A 16,081-nucleotide genomic window follows, 5' to 3' on the forward strand; every position below is an offset into this window, starting at 1 on the left:
CATGCCTCATTGAGAAGACTGTTGTTAATTTGACCATTAAATACCTTTGATGCAAAAATATGCATTACTTGATTCTTCCTGGAGAATCATATGCAACGTTTTTATCGGTATCTAGGAGTCTACCTCTGCATGCCGTTTGCACCTGCAGTCTAAAATTGGGAATTCTTTTTTTGTGGCCTTATTGTTGGAAATCATTACTGAAATTTTTACTGACAAAGATAACCTTTATCATTTCTAGGTTGGGAGGTGGCTGGAGATCATATCCAGAGTGGGGCTGGAGGTTCCGATAATGATTACCTGATCTTAAACTTGCATATCCCAGGATTTAAGTAAGGAAAACCAATTCTGATTCCCTTCTGTAGGAATCTTCATGCCTGTTTCCCTGCAGAAATAGATGAAGTAGGGCTGCCTTTATAAAATATATTAATATTGTGATGTACGTAGCAAATAGCAAGCTGTGTAGGATAATGTATTATATTTAAGAATATCTATAGAAACTATAACTGTTCATTGTATATTAGTTAGATGAAGCCAAAGTTTTAAAAAATACTCTATCCAAATATTACAAAAAACCTGTGACTGTTGGATGCTTAATTCAGAGATCTTAGTCTAAGTCATTTGCAGGAGAATCTCTTGGTTTATTTATTTTTTTTTCCTCGCAGTTCTGTCTGTAGAGTAGTATGTTACAAATTGTTTAATCCTTTTAGCCCCCCATGTTCAATTGCCCAGCAGGAGTCTTCTTCTTGCTGTAGGCTGGGTGGCAGCATTTACACCAGGAGATCTGAGCCTATTACCATGGTTGTGTAGACTCCATGCAGCAGTAGACTGCACGCAGAGGAGAGGAGAGCGTGGCTTTCAGCTTAATGAAAAAAGTGATGTAAACTTTTTCTAGATTGTATTCAGAACGTGCTGTAAATATCGCAATTTTAATCTGTTAAATAGACCACCGACATCGATGACGGGAGCCATGGGCTCTGAACTGGGAAGAATAACCTTTGTGTTTGAGACCCTCTGTTCAGCCGACTGTATTCTGTACTTCATGGTGGTAAGTGGAAGAGGGGCTCTCAGAGGTGGATTTCTACGCTTAGCGTTCTCTTTGAAGTGTGACCCTATTTATACAAATTGCGATAAGAATCCCATTTTTCTTCCCATTTTTAGGGTCTTCCAAAAACATCAAAAAGATATCTAAGGAACTCATTAAACATTATGTGGTGAAGTCCACAAAGGAAGTGTTCATTCCTTGTGGAGAGAACTGAGTGATGGGGCCTGGGTGACAGACAGAAGCCAGAAAATATTAATCCCCTAGGAAAGTCCTTCAAAAAAATATGCCACCAGCAGAGTGAAAATTCTCCCCTAGGAACCATTCAGCATCAGGAGGGAAAAGCATGTATTGATAAGTGAGGGCACAAAACAGTGGAGGTGGAGAGCTTTGGGAAAAATAACACCCTTCCTTGTTAAGTAAATAAATGTGGACAAAGGATTTTGCTATGTACATGTCATAATTTTGCCCATGTTTTCCTAGATGTCCTATGAATCTCAACTAATAGCTTGAGAAAAAGTGGTAACACAAAATTTACTTAAGACCCCAGGGAGGTATTAGAAGGTTGTTGGCTAAGACTTTAATGTTACAATTAAGTAGTGACTTCACAGACATGAGTTGTTTTTGCTTTTTTCCAACAGTCCTTTAGTAGCTAGTTAACAGTCCATTAACAGTGTCCTCCATGATATACAAGATATATGGAGATTTGAATATTTGTTCAGGATTACTAGTAGCTTAAATGAAGGCAGACTATTTCGTTCTGAAAAAAAAAGGACTTTGTGGTAGTCAAAGAAGTTGAAGAATCTTCAACATGTCTATCTATGACACCACAAATAACCGAGCAGTCTTCAATTCTCTTAGCTCTCCCTCCTTATTTCTTCAGTGTATTAGTTCCTCTTCATACTGAGTGCCATTACTGACAATTCAGACTCCCATTGTCTCTCAGCAATAGTCTCTATCTATTCTTCTCATCCCCATCCTCTCATAAATGCTGTTGTCAAACTTATCTTTATAAACATAAAAACAATAGTAGAGACAGCCACAACAAATCTACCCCCTCACCCTTAGTGGCTTTTTATTGCCTGAGGCAGCAGTTCTCAAAATGTGGTTCCTGGACCAGCATCATCTGGGAACTTGTTAGAAATGCACATTTCTGACCCCCTTCCTAGTCTTTTTTTTTTTTTTTTTTTGCGGTACGCGGGCCTCTCAGTGCTGTGGCCCCTCCCACTGCGGAGCACAGGCTCCGGACGCGCAGGCTCAGCGGCCATGGCTCACGGGCCCAGCCGCTCCGCGGAAGATCCGTGGGATCTTCCCGGACCGGGGCACGAACCCGTGTCCCCTGCATCGGCAGGCGGACTCTCAACCACTGTGCCACCAGGGAAGCACCCCCTTCCTAGTCTTAATGAGACACTCTGGTGATAAGGCCCAGCATTCTGTATTTTAGCAAGCCTTGAGGTTGGTTCTGAAGTGCGGTAAAGTTTGAGAACCAATAGCCTATGAATACACTTAAAATTCCTTAGCATGGCATCTGTATGGCTTTTGTACTCTTTGCTCAGCCTCTGTTACCAAACTGCTGTTACTACTCACCCCTCTTTAGACATCCTGAATTTGTTAGCGGAACACTCTGTACTTTTTCACTTCTCGTGCCTTGGCACACTCTAAGCTAGAATGACTTTCTTCATTTCGCTGTTTCGTCTGGTGAACTCCCGTTCATACTTGGAGCGCAGCTCAAACCTCACCTTTTCTGGGAAGCTTTCTCTTTATTCCTTTAAGTAAAGTTAACCACTCTCTCCAGTGTGCTCCTAAAACCCTTTGAGAAAACCCTACTTTAATTATGTGAATGTATTCATATATTTGTCTCTCTCTGTTGATCTAGCATTCCTGAGGGTAGGGATCATAGATACTTATTTTGGTAAATCAGTCTTAAGAGGTTTTTGCTCATAGCTGGATCCGTTAGTTTTCTTTACTCTGTGATATGATTTCTGCACAGCAAGTTTTGAGATGTCAGCACCTAAATAACACATCAAAATGCTTTCAAAATCGTGTAGTGTTTCACAAAGGTAAGATGGTATTATTTGCAGTAATGCAGTATGTTCCATTTATTATGGGAATAAACATCCAGAAAGTGTTCAGCAAAGCACTGTCTGTATATTATGAGCTCCTTTTAGGAAGCGGCATGTGTGATTATTGGGTTGTTTGGTAATGTGGGGAATTCTGTGACGTATGACAGGCATACTCTGTTGTTCCTACTTGTGGTGTGAACTCAAGACGCATGTCTTTATAGCGTATCTGATTACTTTATAACATGCTGTCGTCAGCGTTTCTATCATAGAAAGAAAGAGACGTGTCTTGAGCCAGGCCACTGTATTATCAACATCTCGGATAACTAACAAAAACCTATCCAGATTCCTAAGTCATCTATTAGGGTTTCTGCAGGGAAGACTAATTAGAAAATTCAGAGTTAGTCTTGGTTTTTCATTTCAAATAAATTAGATGTGTATTACATTATTTGCTTTACTTATTGCATTTGCTTTCTGACCATGTTAATGACATAATATTGGTGGAATGTCACACATTTATATAATATTCTAAATACTGAATTTAGCTAAGGAAATCAGAAATAAGATGTTACACAAATTAATCTTTTTGGAATTCAAGTAAAAGCAAAAGAAGATTACATGAACATAAAATAACATTCTAGTTAACCTGCACTGGAAATTGCAAGTATAATTCAGGGAGAATTTAGAATTCCTGTGTGAAAGCCGCCTATCAGAATCCCTCAAGGGAAAAGATAAAAGATGGAAAGAAAGCCTTGTCATTTTATGAGGATCCTAGAAGTTTACTGTCAGAAGTTGGAGGAATTATGTTTCCCTTTCTGCATATATTTCCTAAGCTGGAGTCATACACATACACACACACACCACCCCTCCCTCCAACAGAAAAATTCCTTAAACATAACTATGATTTGAGACCTCTTTCACATTATATTGATGATGTGGTTGATACATTGTAGTTACTCAGCTAGTAAGTGCTTGTGTAGACTTGAAGGGAAGTTTTTGAGGGTTTTAGGGTTACATGCTCTGCAGATAAATATTCATGAATGCTGTAGGGTTTTCTGTAAATACAAACATATGATTGTAATGTATATACATGTATATTAATACTGAGTTGGTGGTTTTTTGTATGTATTTTTTTCTACTATATTTTAGGATATTAATAGAAAAAGTACCAACGTGGTCGAATCATGGGGTGGAACCAAAGAAAAACAAGCTTACACCCATGTCATCTTCAAGAATGCCACATTTACATTTACGTGGGCATTTCAGAGGACCAATCAGGGTCAAGATGTAAGTTCCAAGCACTTAAAGAAAATAAAAGCCACAAAGATGATCCTCCCTGTGGAGATTTGTACAAAGTGGTCCCTCACATCTCCTGGAGGAAAAGGCTTAGCTTTTTCCTGATGTAGAATCAGTCAAAGGCTTAGCTTTTTCCTGATGTAGAATCAGTCATTTGGTTACGGAGCAGATTGGTATAAAAATGGTATTTTTTTGGGGTTTGTGTTTTGAGAGCAAGAATGTATGAAATGGAATAACACAATGTATCTTCGAATTGTTCTATACTTTGAACAGATATAGTTCGTAAAAGCTTAAGAGAAAGAAAATCTTATTTTGTAGTTATTTAAAAACTTACTTTTAAAGCTTTCTGAGACTTCGGGTAGGTGGTGACTTTCTTCCCCTTCGTCTGAAAGATCTGACGTTTGTCCAGGAGGCATTATCTGATGTTGGTTTATTACTTCATACGGTAATGACTGTCTCCTTTTATAGCTTGGCGAGTGTGTACGTGCACACTGTTGGGTTAACACACAGAACTATTCTATTTTACTTTCCGTGGTAGAATAGACCTTAATCCTCCCCTAAATATTTTCCATTATATGCTTCAATTACATGTTATTGTGGATCTCCATTGCTGTGGCGTTCCCAGGGTGAGAACAAGGTAAATCACGGTTTAAGACGCTGCCTTAACATGGTGGCAAATGTAGAGCATTTTCTCTTTTCAGGTTTTCACTGGGGAACCCATTCCCCAGGTTTCACTTGACTCCAGTTGCTCTTTTATGAGCGCTCGGATTCCCACCTTGTGGGGTGTGAACATGCTGTGCAAGGCTTCCTTGCCTCCCTTTAGTCTTTGCCCCAGACAGGAAGCATTAAGAGGCGGCGCTCTACTGACACAGTGGTGCTCACTGCTTGATGAAAACTAGACCTTAATTGACTCAGTGTCACAAGAAAGAAAAGTATAGTAAGACCCAGGTTTTTACTCTCTGTTACGCATCCGGTAGAAATCAGAGTATGTTGGTTAAGGAAAGTGCTAGAGAGGGAGGAAAAAAGCCTAAGGAAGTGATGTGATTGCACCACTGTCACACAGTTAGTGCTTGGGTGAGGAGTTTTTAATCCCCGGTCCAAGTCTTTTCCACATTGCCACAGTGCAAACAACCTATTGTATCATGACATTTAGGCTTATGTCTGAATAAACAGTGATGGGAGCTAAGGTTGCTCTGTTGTTAAATCATATTGGTTTTACCAGACATCAAGTCTATACATCTGCCTGAATTTGTACCCATTATGACATAATTTCATGGCCGAATTCCTGGAACTCCATTACTGTGGAAATGAGTTTCTAGTGTTAAGGTTTAATATATTTTTAAAAAGTACCAAAAAGGAATACTATTAATCCACTGGCTGGGACACTTTGCTTAGTTCTTTTGGTGATACGAACATAAAACAATCTGGTTGTACAACTAAGCGCCAAGGCAGAAGTCATTACTTTCTGCTCTCTTTTTAGAATAGACGGTTCATCAATGACATGGTGAAGATTTATTCTATCACTGCCGCTAATGCAGTTGATGGGGTGGCGTCCTCGTGCCGTGCCTGTGCCCTCGGTTCTGAACAGTTGGGCTCATCGTGTGTCCCCTGCCCCCCAGGCCACTACATTGAGAAAGAAACCAACCAGTGCAAGGAGTGTCCGCCTGACACCTACCTGTCCATACATCAGGTCTATGGCAAGGAGGCTTGTATTCTATGTGGGCCTGGGAGTAGAAGTACTCAGGTAAGTGGGTCTGTATTTCACTTATCCCCAGGAAAGCATATTTTAAGACAAACCCAGAGGTTCCTCTTAATGTTTCTCCAGGAACTATGAAGTTGCTATTTTTATTTATGAATGGCTTTTTCATTCCCTTTCTTATTTTACGTCATCTTACATCTGTTGAGCACTTAATATGTGCCATGAAAGGGCTAATTACCGGGGGCATAAAATATTAAGAAGAGGATCCAAAAAAGAATGCTTTCCAAAAATATTAAAACTGATTTCTTGTGTATTCCATTAAGGTAGAACAAGTAAGGTGCCTCACTATATGTAGGCTGTAGGCGTATGTGGAGAACAGCAAGAATATCTCATAACATTTTAAGGGTAAAGATGGATGCTGTATTATGAGTGAAGGAAAAAATAGTTTAATGTCTGTTGAAACTGGCGTAACAGGACATTTTAGCTGTTTATTAAAATACCTTTCTATAAGAAACTAATCTTAGAATAACTTTACTCCGTTAAAAAATTCGAACACTTCTGAACTTTGCGTAGAGAAATCTAGAGTTCAGACATTTTCTATATTAGTGTGGTAAAATATACCATAACTAAGACAAGATTACTGAAATAGTTTTTAAACCTAGAACTTTCTGGAAACACATTTTTTCATAGCAGCTGATGCTTTCTTTCCTGCCGTATTGTTTTTGCTTTGTTTTGTTTTGTTTTTTACATTTCTTAATCTTTAATCAAAGGACCACTCAGTTTGCTACAGTGACTGCTTTTTCTACTATGAAAAAGAAAATCAGAGTTTGCACTATGACTTCAGCAACCTCAGCAGTGTGGGCTCCTTAATGAATGGTCCCAGCTTTACCTCCAAAGGAACAAAATACTTCCATTTCTTCAATATCAGTCTATGTGGGCATGAGGTGAGTTCTGGCGGGCAGCGTGAGACGGAGCTATGTTTCAGCTCTGACTGAGTTATTTTCTGTGTTGATGGACCAATAAAATCTCTATGGAAGCTAACAACCAAATGTCAGAAACTGAGCTGTGACAGCTTAAATCCTCTGTTGCTTCCTAGCACGTTGGCAGTTTTCTCCACCAGGGGCAACCTTGTCTGGTTCTCAGTCCATCAAAGCACTTATCCAGTCAGTTGAACCCCCAAAGCTTGGAGCTACGGAGCAAGGGCTTTGAGGATCTTTCATTTTTGTAAAAGTGGGTCAGGCTTGTCAGTCCCACCTATGTTTTAGGCAGGAAGTTAAGGTTTGAGAAAGTTTGACTGTTGCTTATATGGTCAAGTTTGTGTTTTAAAAAGAAAGGACTTTCCAGAGGAAGTTTGTCCAAAAATAAAAAGGACGCAAGCAGGGCACAAGTGCCAGTTGATAAGGTAGCCTCTGCTAATAAATAATGGGATTTAATTTTCTTTGGCAAGAAGCAGAACGTGAATGGATACTCGTAATGGGAGAGTTACAGGACTGTGTGTCCAATATTTTTGTGGGCATAGAAGGTCGGGGTTGAGGTGTATGTGTGTGTATTCCCCGTTAGCAAAGGTGAAAATATACTAAGGCCTTTCCTCCGTGTCTCTTTCCGTTTTAACTCCTATGTCTCTAATGGTCTCCGTTGTGAAATGCTGTGCCAAAGGTTGTGCAAGGGAAATAAAAAGACGTCTCATGGCTACAGAAGTTCTCAAAGGAAAAGATCTATACATTTTACATGGTATGACATTTGTCCTGTCCTGATTTTACATGGGGTGATCCAGCACACTCACCCAATTGATCGCTCACTCGGTTCACTCAATTAAAAAAAAAAAATTAAATGCCTGTTGGGTTAAATGCTGTGTAAAGCAGTGAATAAGATTAATTCCGCTGTATATCACACTTCTTGTCAGTCTCATTCCTGTGTTACCACTGTCTTTGCTTTCCTCTTCTCTCTTCTGTCTTCCTTCTCCTTTTTTCCCTCTTTATTTGCATTCTTTTCCTCTTCCTGTTGTTTTCCTCTTCTTTTCCTCAGTAGAGTCTCTCTGCTCTTTTTCCTTGTTCTTCTCTTATGACGTCAAGAGTTTAATTTAAGCTTAGTAACAATATTGCACCTGTAATGCGGTGAGCAGGCTTGGTGGTGGGAGAACATTTTATAGGTTAGGATTGCTCGCTGCATTAAGGAAGAGAAATCTTTGTTCTTTGCTTTGTGCCCATCTGTGCACACTCTGCATCTGAGACCAATAAAACAGTGTTTCTGTTTTTCGTTATATATTTCTTCATAGAAATTGTGGAGTGAGGTGTAGTCCTTTGCAGCGGGACTGTAGTACATTTAGACATACCATATTAAAAAAAAATAAGAGTCAAACCATTTTATAAGTTATATCTTCTCACCACCCTCCAAATGATTAGAAAAGTAAGCTCCTGGGCTTCCCTGGTGGCGCAGTGGTTGAGAGTCCGCTTGCCGATGCACGGAACGCAGGTTCGTGCCCCGGTCCAGGAAGATCCCACATGCCGCGGAGCAGCTGGGCCCGTGAGCCACGGCCGCTGGGCCTGCGCGTCCAGAGCCTGTGCTCCGCAACGGGAGAGGCCACAGCAGTGAGAGGCCCGCGTACCGCCAAAAATAAAAATAAAAAAAAAAAAAAATAAAGGAGGTTTAGCCAAATGTAAGGCCTCTCAACTCTACTGAAAGGGAAAAAACTTGGGAAAATGGAGATTTATTTCCATGTTTAAAGAGACAGCTGAGAACAATTAGGTAGCCTTAAAAAATGGTGGGAAAAGTAAGTTTTGGGAAATCTGTATTTGAGAAGAAAACCTCCAAAAGTAATATTTAAAAATCAGAAGGAAAAATTTATACACTAATCCTGTATTCTCTCCAGGCATAAAAGGGCGTGTAGCTGCTATATACAAGGCAATAGGAAAAAGACTGAATATTATATTCTGCCTCTGCATGTGTTTCAGTAATGATAGTATTATTTTTCTATAACATGAAAGGAGTATTAGTACTATATATAAATAGGGAAATAGCTATAGTTACCATATTTATAAAAAGTATAATAAATAAATTAATTTAAAAAAGGTATATTCAGGGCTTCCCTGGTGGCGCAGTGGTTGAGAGTCCACCTGCCGATGCAGGGGACACGGGTTCGTGCCTCGGTCCGGGAAGATCCCACATGCCGCGGAGCCGCTGGGCCCGTGAGCCATGGCCGCTGAGCCTGCGCGTCCGGAGCCTGTGCTCCGCAACGGGAGAGGTCACAGCAGTGAGAGGCCCGCGTACCGCTCCTGTATACCCTTCAACATACTGTGTACTTGAGCGGATCCACATCAGTGAGTCTAAGAGTAGGTCAATAAAGACACTTGTAGTGACCAGCTGTTCAGTTGTTGTCCTAGGCTTTTACGTTTTCTTTTTCAACCTTGACATTACTTTTTTGCCACACACAGGCCTATACAGGAGAAGGAAGAGCAAGTCCTTTTTCTTGGCATTAAAACCTTCATCGGCAGTTTTCTGGTTCCTTTATGCACATTGTTGTCCTAAGAATTGAGGATTTCACAGATGACTTATATTTCCTTAAGTCAGGTGGCTTTCATCCAGCACAAATGATGCTTGTAGTTGGGGCAGCAGTGCAGCCTTGAATTACTGTATTCATTATAACTTCAGGGACTCTCAAGCCTGGTTGAACATTGGAATTGTCTCAAGAGCTTTTAAAAAGTACTGGTGCCTGGGCCCACACCCGATCAATTAAACCAGAATTGTGGTGAGGAGAGAGCCAATGCTCTGCTAGAATCACTAGCTAGGTGAGATCCAGTTTAGAGACTGACCTTCAGTGAACCTCTTTATGACTTTATTTTCCTAGGGGAAGAAGTTGGCTCTCTGCACCAACAATATAACAGACTTCACAGTAAAGGAAATGGTGGCAGGGTCAGATGATTACACGAACTTGGTGGGAGCATTTGTATGTCAGTCAACTATTATTCCTTCTGAAAGTAAGGGCTTCCGAGCAGCCTTATCGTCACAATCCATCATTCTGGCAGATGTATTTTTAGGTAAGTTTAATTTGGTTCGTATATGCGTGCATGCATTTGTTCTAAAATTATGGTACTGATAACTTGTCATTGCACTGGTGCTTACCATCAATGATTAAAACCTACAGGTAATTCTAAACCATCACTTTATAACATGGTTAAAAAGCCCCTGCAAGTGAGATCTTTTGATTGTTCTCAGGGAATACAAGAAGCTTCTGAATTTAGGTATTAACTTGCGTGATATGTTGTTTTCTGAGAGTCTGTGCCTTTCATCAGATTCTCTAAGCAAAATAATAATAAACTCCCAAAACTGTGAACAAAAGAAGAGTAAACAAACACAGTATAAACCTGAATCATAATATCTGCCGCCAGTTTTCATCATCTCTTCTCATACCAGAAGTAATCTGGTGACAAACAGCAGGAGGGAATGTGCTGAGTTTTATTCCCCATCTGTCCCTCCAGTCTTTCCGGTCTAGAAAGTTTAGGGAAGCTTTAAGAATAATTCAGGTCCCTAATTAGTAATTCCTAAGGATCAAGTTCATTAAAATATCTGGGGTAGGGATTAGGGATCTAACAAGGCATATGATAATCTAACAATGTAACAAGCTTCTTAGATGATTCTAATCTGCAGCCAGATTTGAGAACCATCGTGAGAGACTCCAGGGGAATCTAGCTATAATTTTCAGCACCAAGGACAGGTACTTAGTTTGTGCTCAGCATCAGAACTCTGTTAGAACAAAGGTTGCTGTAATTGCTTGCATTTTGGCTCTGCTATCATTTTGCCTGGGGTGGATGGGTGGGGAATGCCTTACTCCTAGATTAAACAAATTTTGAAGTTTTTTTCTGGAAATTATTAGGGCACAAAAAATTTTGTTTTGGCACTTGTGTCTATAATGAATGTGAATGAATGAAAAGCTGCATTAGCAAAGTAGCCCAGCTCGTTTGACACAACTCACAGGAGGCTGAGAATGATAATAGTAGATTGTTGAAATGTTCGAACTAGAAGGGATGGTGGAGATCATCTAAATTATTGCATGCGTTTTACAAATTCAAGACATAAGAATCAGGGAAGTAAAGTGACTTAAGCAAAATTGCAAAACTAGGGAGTAGAATCTTTTATTTTCTATTCTGGAAACTTTGTAACGTTTATTGTTCTTACCAAGAATGCATTAATTTAAGAGGATATTTCTGGTAAAATGACAGCATCAAAGTAAAGTTATTTTCTATTTAGATATACAGAGACTAAATAAGCCTAATTTTCCCATATTGCTTAATAGTTTCTTTTTTATTCTTGTCTAGGAGTGACTGTTGAAACCACATTGCAAAATATTAATATAAAAGAAGATATGTTCCCAGTTTCACCAAGCCAAATACCAGATGTGCATTTCTTTTATAAGTGAGTGAACATGCTGCTTCTCTTGACTGTTTTCTTAATCATAAGGACATCACTTCAGGGTGCCTAGCATGGTAGCTTATACCTAATAGGTAGTCAGTAATTGGTTCGTAAGTGAAAGACTTAGTAAAAAATAGGAAACGGGGAATATGTAGAAAGCATTATGTCATTTTTCTCATATATATAATCTTCTAAATTAGGCAATAAAGAGACTCTACTTCATTGTCTAGGCAGTAATTGTAATTCACACATCAAAACACCAGCCTAAGTCGCTATGACCTCTAATCTCTTAAAAAATTCTTTTGCTTCTAATTTTGATTATACTTACAATAGCTTTAAATCCTTTGATGATAGCGTATGACTTTACCTGGGGAGCAGTCAGCTTTTCATAGTCAGTGAAAGTAAATGAACTCAGTATGTATTAAAATTCTAAATTAGTGAACTTGGATACATTTTTTCGTTTATTCATAGCGCATAGGAGCAATTACACACAGGATATTTTTGTCTTTGAAATGTGTGTCATATATGTTTTGTGAAATAGCATTTCTCTTCCAATAGGTCTTCTACAACTACAACCTCTTGTGTTAAAGGCCGATCAACTGCTGTGAAAATGAGGTGTAATCCTGCTAAACCGGGAGCTGGAACCATTTCAGTACCCAGGTAGTCTTATTTCTATATGATTCTTCCATATTTGTATTTATTAGGAAGAAAAGCTCTCCAGAATCTTACTGTTTTAAAACACGTTCTCTATGGATATAAAGCAGAAAGGGAACAAAGAATCTGTAGATTTTTGTTGTACAGACGTGCTGGGTGCCTGTAGAGAGGTATAGGCCCTTGCCAATCTCAGCACTTCCCAGTCTCCTCAATGACATATTCTCCTCTGGTTTGCCTGAGTGTCTAATTGTCTTGAAAATTATTTAAGTAATATATAACTATATTGTTTGTATCCTTGGATTGAGTCTTAACTATCTAGCCTCTACTTTCTTGAGAGCTGGATTAGGAACTTCCCTGGATTACAGTTCTTCCCCAGCAAGGGACCATCTGGGCGATCTAGAATCTAGATTTGAGATTAAGCCGTCTAACCCGTGTGCCATAGTTTCTTTCTCTATAAGGGGATGAGGGTCAGGTTAGATGCATTTCCAACTCTTCAGTTTTCTGACCACTGGTGGCGAAATCACCAAGGTAGAGTCTGACCTTTACAATACGTAACACAGTTCATTTAACTGATTGGCAACGAGGCAACAGTCTAGATCTGATTAATACAGCCACTTTGGGTGGAACCAGTAGGAGAAAAGAAGCAGTTTCATGGACTCAAAACTGTAAACTTAAAGACTGTTTTCATGGCATGAGTGAAGCTTAAATGTCTCCTGATTTTTATTTTTTATAGTTATTCATTGTTTAGTATGTAGATTATTTCTAATCTTTTAAGGGTTAAGGTACCTTTGGATTATAATTTGATTTGCACATTTTTCTCCATGAAGCTAGCAAAAATTTATCTTTAAAAAAATGATTGACTTAATTTTGTTTTTGATAGTTTCACGGTAACCTCTTGTGAGATTTTAAGCTATCCTGCGTATGTTACATCAGGATTGGAAATCAGTGGTCTAAGCATTGCTCCAGTTACTTGGGCATCTTAAAAATAATTACAGTGATAACATAGTATTTTGGGCTCATTTCTATGCATAAAGGCATACTAGCATTCACCTCTTACCAGCGCTGTTACTCTGGTTCTCGTAGATGTATGTATTAATTTTTCTCCTCACCTTTTCAAGGTGAGAGAAGAATGTGATGAGCGCAATACATAATAAAAGGTAATGGACATCAGTGAAAGAAACAGAGGGAGTCTGGTGCTCAAGGGCATCGTGTGGTGGAGGATCCCTGTGCCAGTGTTCACGCTGGAGTTGAGGCAGCAAGCACACTTTCTTTATGAGAAGGCGTATCCAGAGATTCTTTCACTATCCTCTGATATCCCACCATGTGACTTCAAGTTCAGAGGTTTGTTTTATTTACTATAGCACTTCTGAGGTCCTTTCTCGGACCTAGCAACTCACTTCTCTGGAGTCCACCTGGATGACTTCTGAAGCCTCCTCCAGGAGCCTCTATGACTTAAGCAGATAATGTTACTGAAGACTAACTCTGTCCTTTAGAAAATGTATCACTCTAACTCTCCCAAGGTGGATTCTGATGTTTTAACGTAATAAGAAAGTCATAGTCTCATGATGTTAAATGGTGGCATCTAGAAACTAATTATTTTCCCTGTGAGGAGAGGAAAAGTTAAGTTCCTCCTTTGACCTCAGGCAGTGTTTTCTACTTGACTGTCTTTGCAAGGGTTTCCCAAGATCATATGCAGCAGAATACCTTGGGGTGTCTATCTTTTTTTTTAATTTTAAAATTTATTCTTATTTATTTATTTATTTAAAGCAATCAATCATTTTAATACTTTAGCTCACATTTTTTTGGTTCAAACAGAAAGTCACAAAAATTATAATCATCCTCATCAGTTCGCTCAGTCCCGTGTAATTAATTTTTTTTCATCTTGATCTTTTGTTAGCACGTTTATGATCCCATGTAATTAATTATTCTTAATCTCGATCTTCTGTTAGCACTTTTATGAATTCATCAGTTTTCCATTAGAGTTCTGAAAATGCTTACTCATTCAGTTCAGCAGTATAGTCAGTTACCAGAAACCTGTACTTGTCAGTCTTTTCCATGAATTCCTTGAAGATGAAACCCTTTTATAGGAACATTTTTGCAAAAGCATCAGAGTGGGGTGTCTATTTTAAAACTGATTTCTAGGCCTTCCCTGAAACCTAATTTCCGAGTGTTTGGAACAGGAATATTTATAAAAACACAAGACAATTCTGATACATATTAAAGTTTGAGAACCATTGGTCTTAACCCCCATTTTGGAGATTTGACTTTTTTGTTTTCTGACACAGATTCTCACACGTTGTTTTGCATTTTAGTTTTCTGAAAAGCTAAATTAAAACGTCGTGGTCTACAGGGTGGATGCCTTCACCCATATTTTGATGAAGCTCTGTTTATAATTATGACGCACACTGAAGTCTGAGGACCACGTCTCTAGGGAATGCTTTCAACCCCACAACCTAAATGTGCTGGCCTTTCGTTCTTTCTTTTTTTTTTTCGAACATCTTTATTGGGGTATAATTGCTTTACAATGGTGTGTTAGTTTCTGCTTCATAACAAAATGAATCAGCTATACATATACATATGTTCCCACATCTCCTCCCTCTTGCGTCTCCCTCCCTCCCACCCTCCCTATCCCACCCCTCTAGGTGGCCACAAAGCACCGAGCTGATCTCCCTGTTCTATGCGGCTGCTTCTCACTAGCTAGCTATTTTACATTTGGTAGTGTATATATGTCCATGCCTGTCTCTCACTTTTTTCATTCTTTCTTGAATCGATTTCCATCAGGGCACGAGGGGGAGCTCTGGGACCAGGATCAGAACATGAGAAACAGCAGCTTGTCCGGAAATAATTAGAATTTTTTTTTTTCTTTAAGCTGTAGGGCTGAATAAAGATTTCCTACTAACAGAAATGTTAACAGAGCCGAATTTACTTAGGTTACTTTTGAAGAGGACTTAATTTGCATTTTTCTTATTTGAGCTTTAAGTTCTCCATGAGAGAAAGAAAGGTGCTAAGCAGGCAGTTGCCTTGCAGAAGTCTCATATGCTGACCAGGAAGTCACTATAGGGAGTCCTTGGCAGTTGGGAAGGGATGCCATCCCCTGGAATTCTCTCTTGGCCAAGAATCTTGGCAAACCAGGCAAAGGCGACTTTGGCAGTAGTAATGTTGGCCGGGGCTCTGTATCTTGGTGACCAGGGAAAATATCAATGAGAATGTCTTTACAGAAAGTGAAAGGGGCAGGAGAAGAGGGGAACTGTGTTCTCCGTGCATCTCCCATGCAGTGCAGAAGGAGTGGCAAATATCCTGGGCCGCCTACTAAACAGCAGTTGGAAACAACAGCCTGTCTGTTTGGTCTGGCAAATGCAGTTGGTTTCTAATTCCACAAAGTATCTGGAGGGTGTGAGACGTTTTCAATTAAACTTAACAGCATGATGTCTGTGGCAGATGAAATCAGAGTCGGAGTGGACTTTTGAGATTCTCTACTGCAGTTTGTACTTTGGCCAAAGAAAAAATTGCGAGCACGATCGACCACTAATATCCGTAAATAGATGCCTCTCCAGCTTCTGCCTAAAAGGCTTTCCAAAGCCCTAATCATGATCCTGCATGGTTAGAGGAATCCGGGATTCTCCTTTCATTAGGAAAAATTTAGACCTAAGCACGTGTCCAAAGTGCTCTTTCAAAAACATGAGAAATTGCTGTTAGTTTTAACAGCAAAGTTTTATAACGGTTTGAAAAAGTTTTTAAAAAGCCTTATTCGAAAACAGGTAGAGGGAACCATGTTTACTCTGGTAATGGAGATGTCATAGCCCATTAGAGATCCTTCAGTCAAACCCATTTACTTGATACAGTAGCAAACACCGAGGACCCATAGCTATAGAGTGGCTCAGTCAAGATGGAATGATTTCTTGACTGTGTCTGTTGTTCTCTTCATGC

General features: G+C 39.4%; 1 protein-coding gene across 3 annotated transcripts in view; it reads left to right on the forward strand.

Annotated features, from left to right (window-relative positions):
- ELAPOR2 (endosome-lysosome associated apoptosis and autophagy regulator family member 2) overlaps positions 1 to 16,081 on the forward strand; it is a 286,012-nt gene that overhangs the window by 243,060 nt on the left and 26,871 nt on the right. For all 3 annotated transcript variants that reach the window (XM_060304726.1, XM_030857005.2, XM_060304727.1), the window contains 8 exons: positions 239 to 329; positions 943 to 1,045; positions 4,249 to 4,386; positions 5,876 to 6,139; positions 6,865 to 7,038; positions 9,939 to 10,128; positions 11,407 to 11,503; positions 12,059 to 12,160. In XM_060304726.1, coding sequence (XP_060160709.1) covers positions 239 to 329; positions 943 to 1,045; positions 4,249 to 4,386; positions 5,876 to 6,139; positions 6,865 to 7,038; positions 9,939 to 10,128; positions 11,407 to 11,503; positions 12,059 to 12,160 — 1,159 coding nt within the window. The remainder of the gene's footprint in view (positions 1 to 238; positions 330 to 942; positions 1,046 to 4,248; positions 4,387 to 5,875; positions 6,140 to 6,864; positions 7,039 to 9,938; positions 10,129 to 11,406; positions 11,504 to 12,058; positions 12,161 to 16,081) is intronic.

Source organism: Globicephala melas, chromosome 9 (genome assembly GCF_963455315.2).
Source record: "Globicephala melas chromosome 9, mGloMel1.2, whole genome shotgun sequence".
Taxonomy (NCBI): Eukaryota; Metazoa; Chordata; class Mammalia; order Artiodactyla; family Delphinidae; genus Globicephala; species Globicephala melas.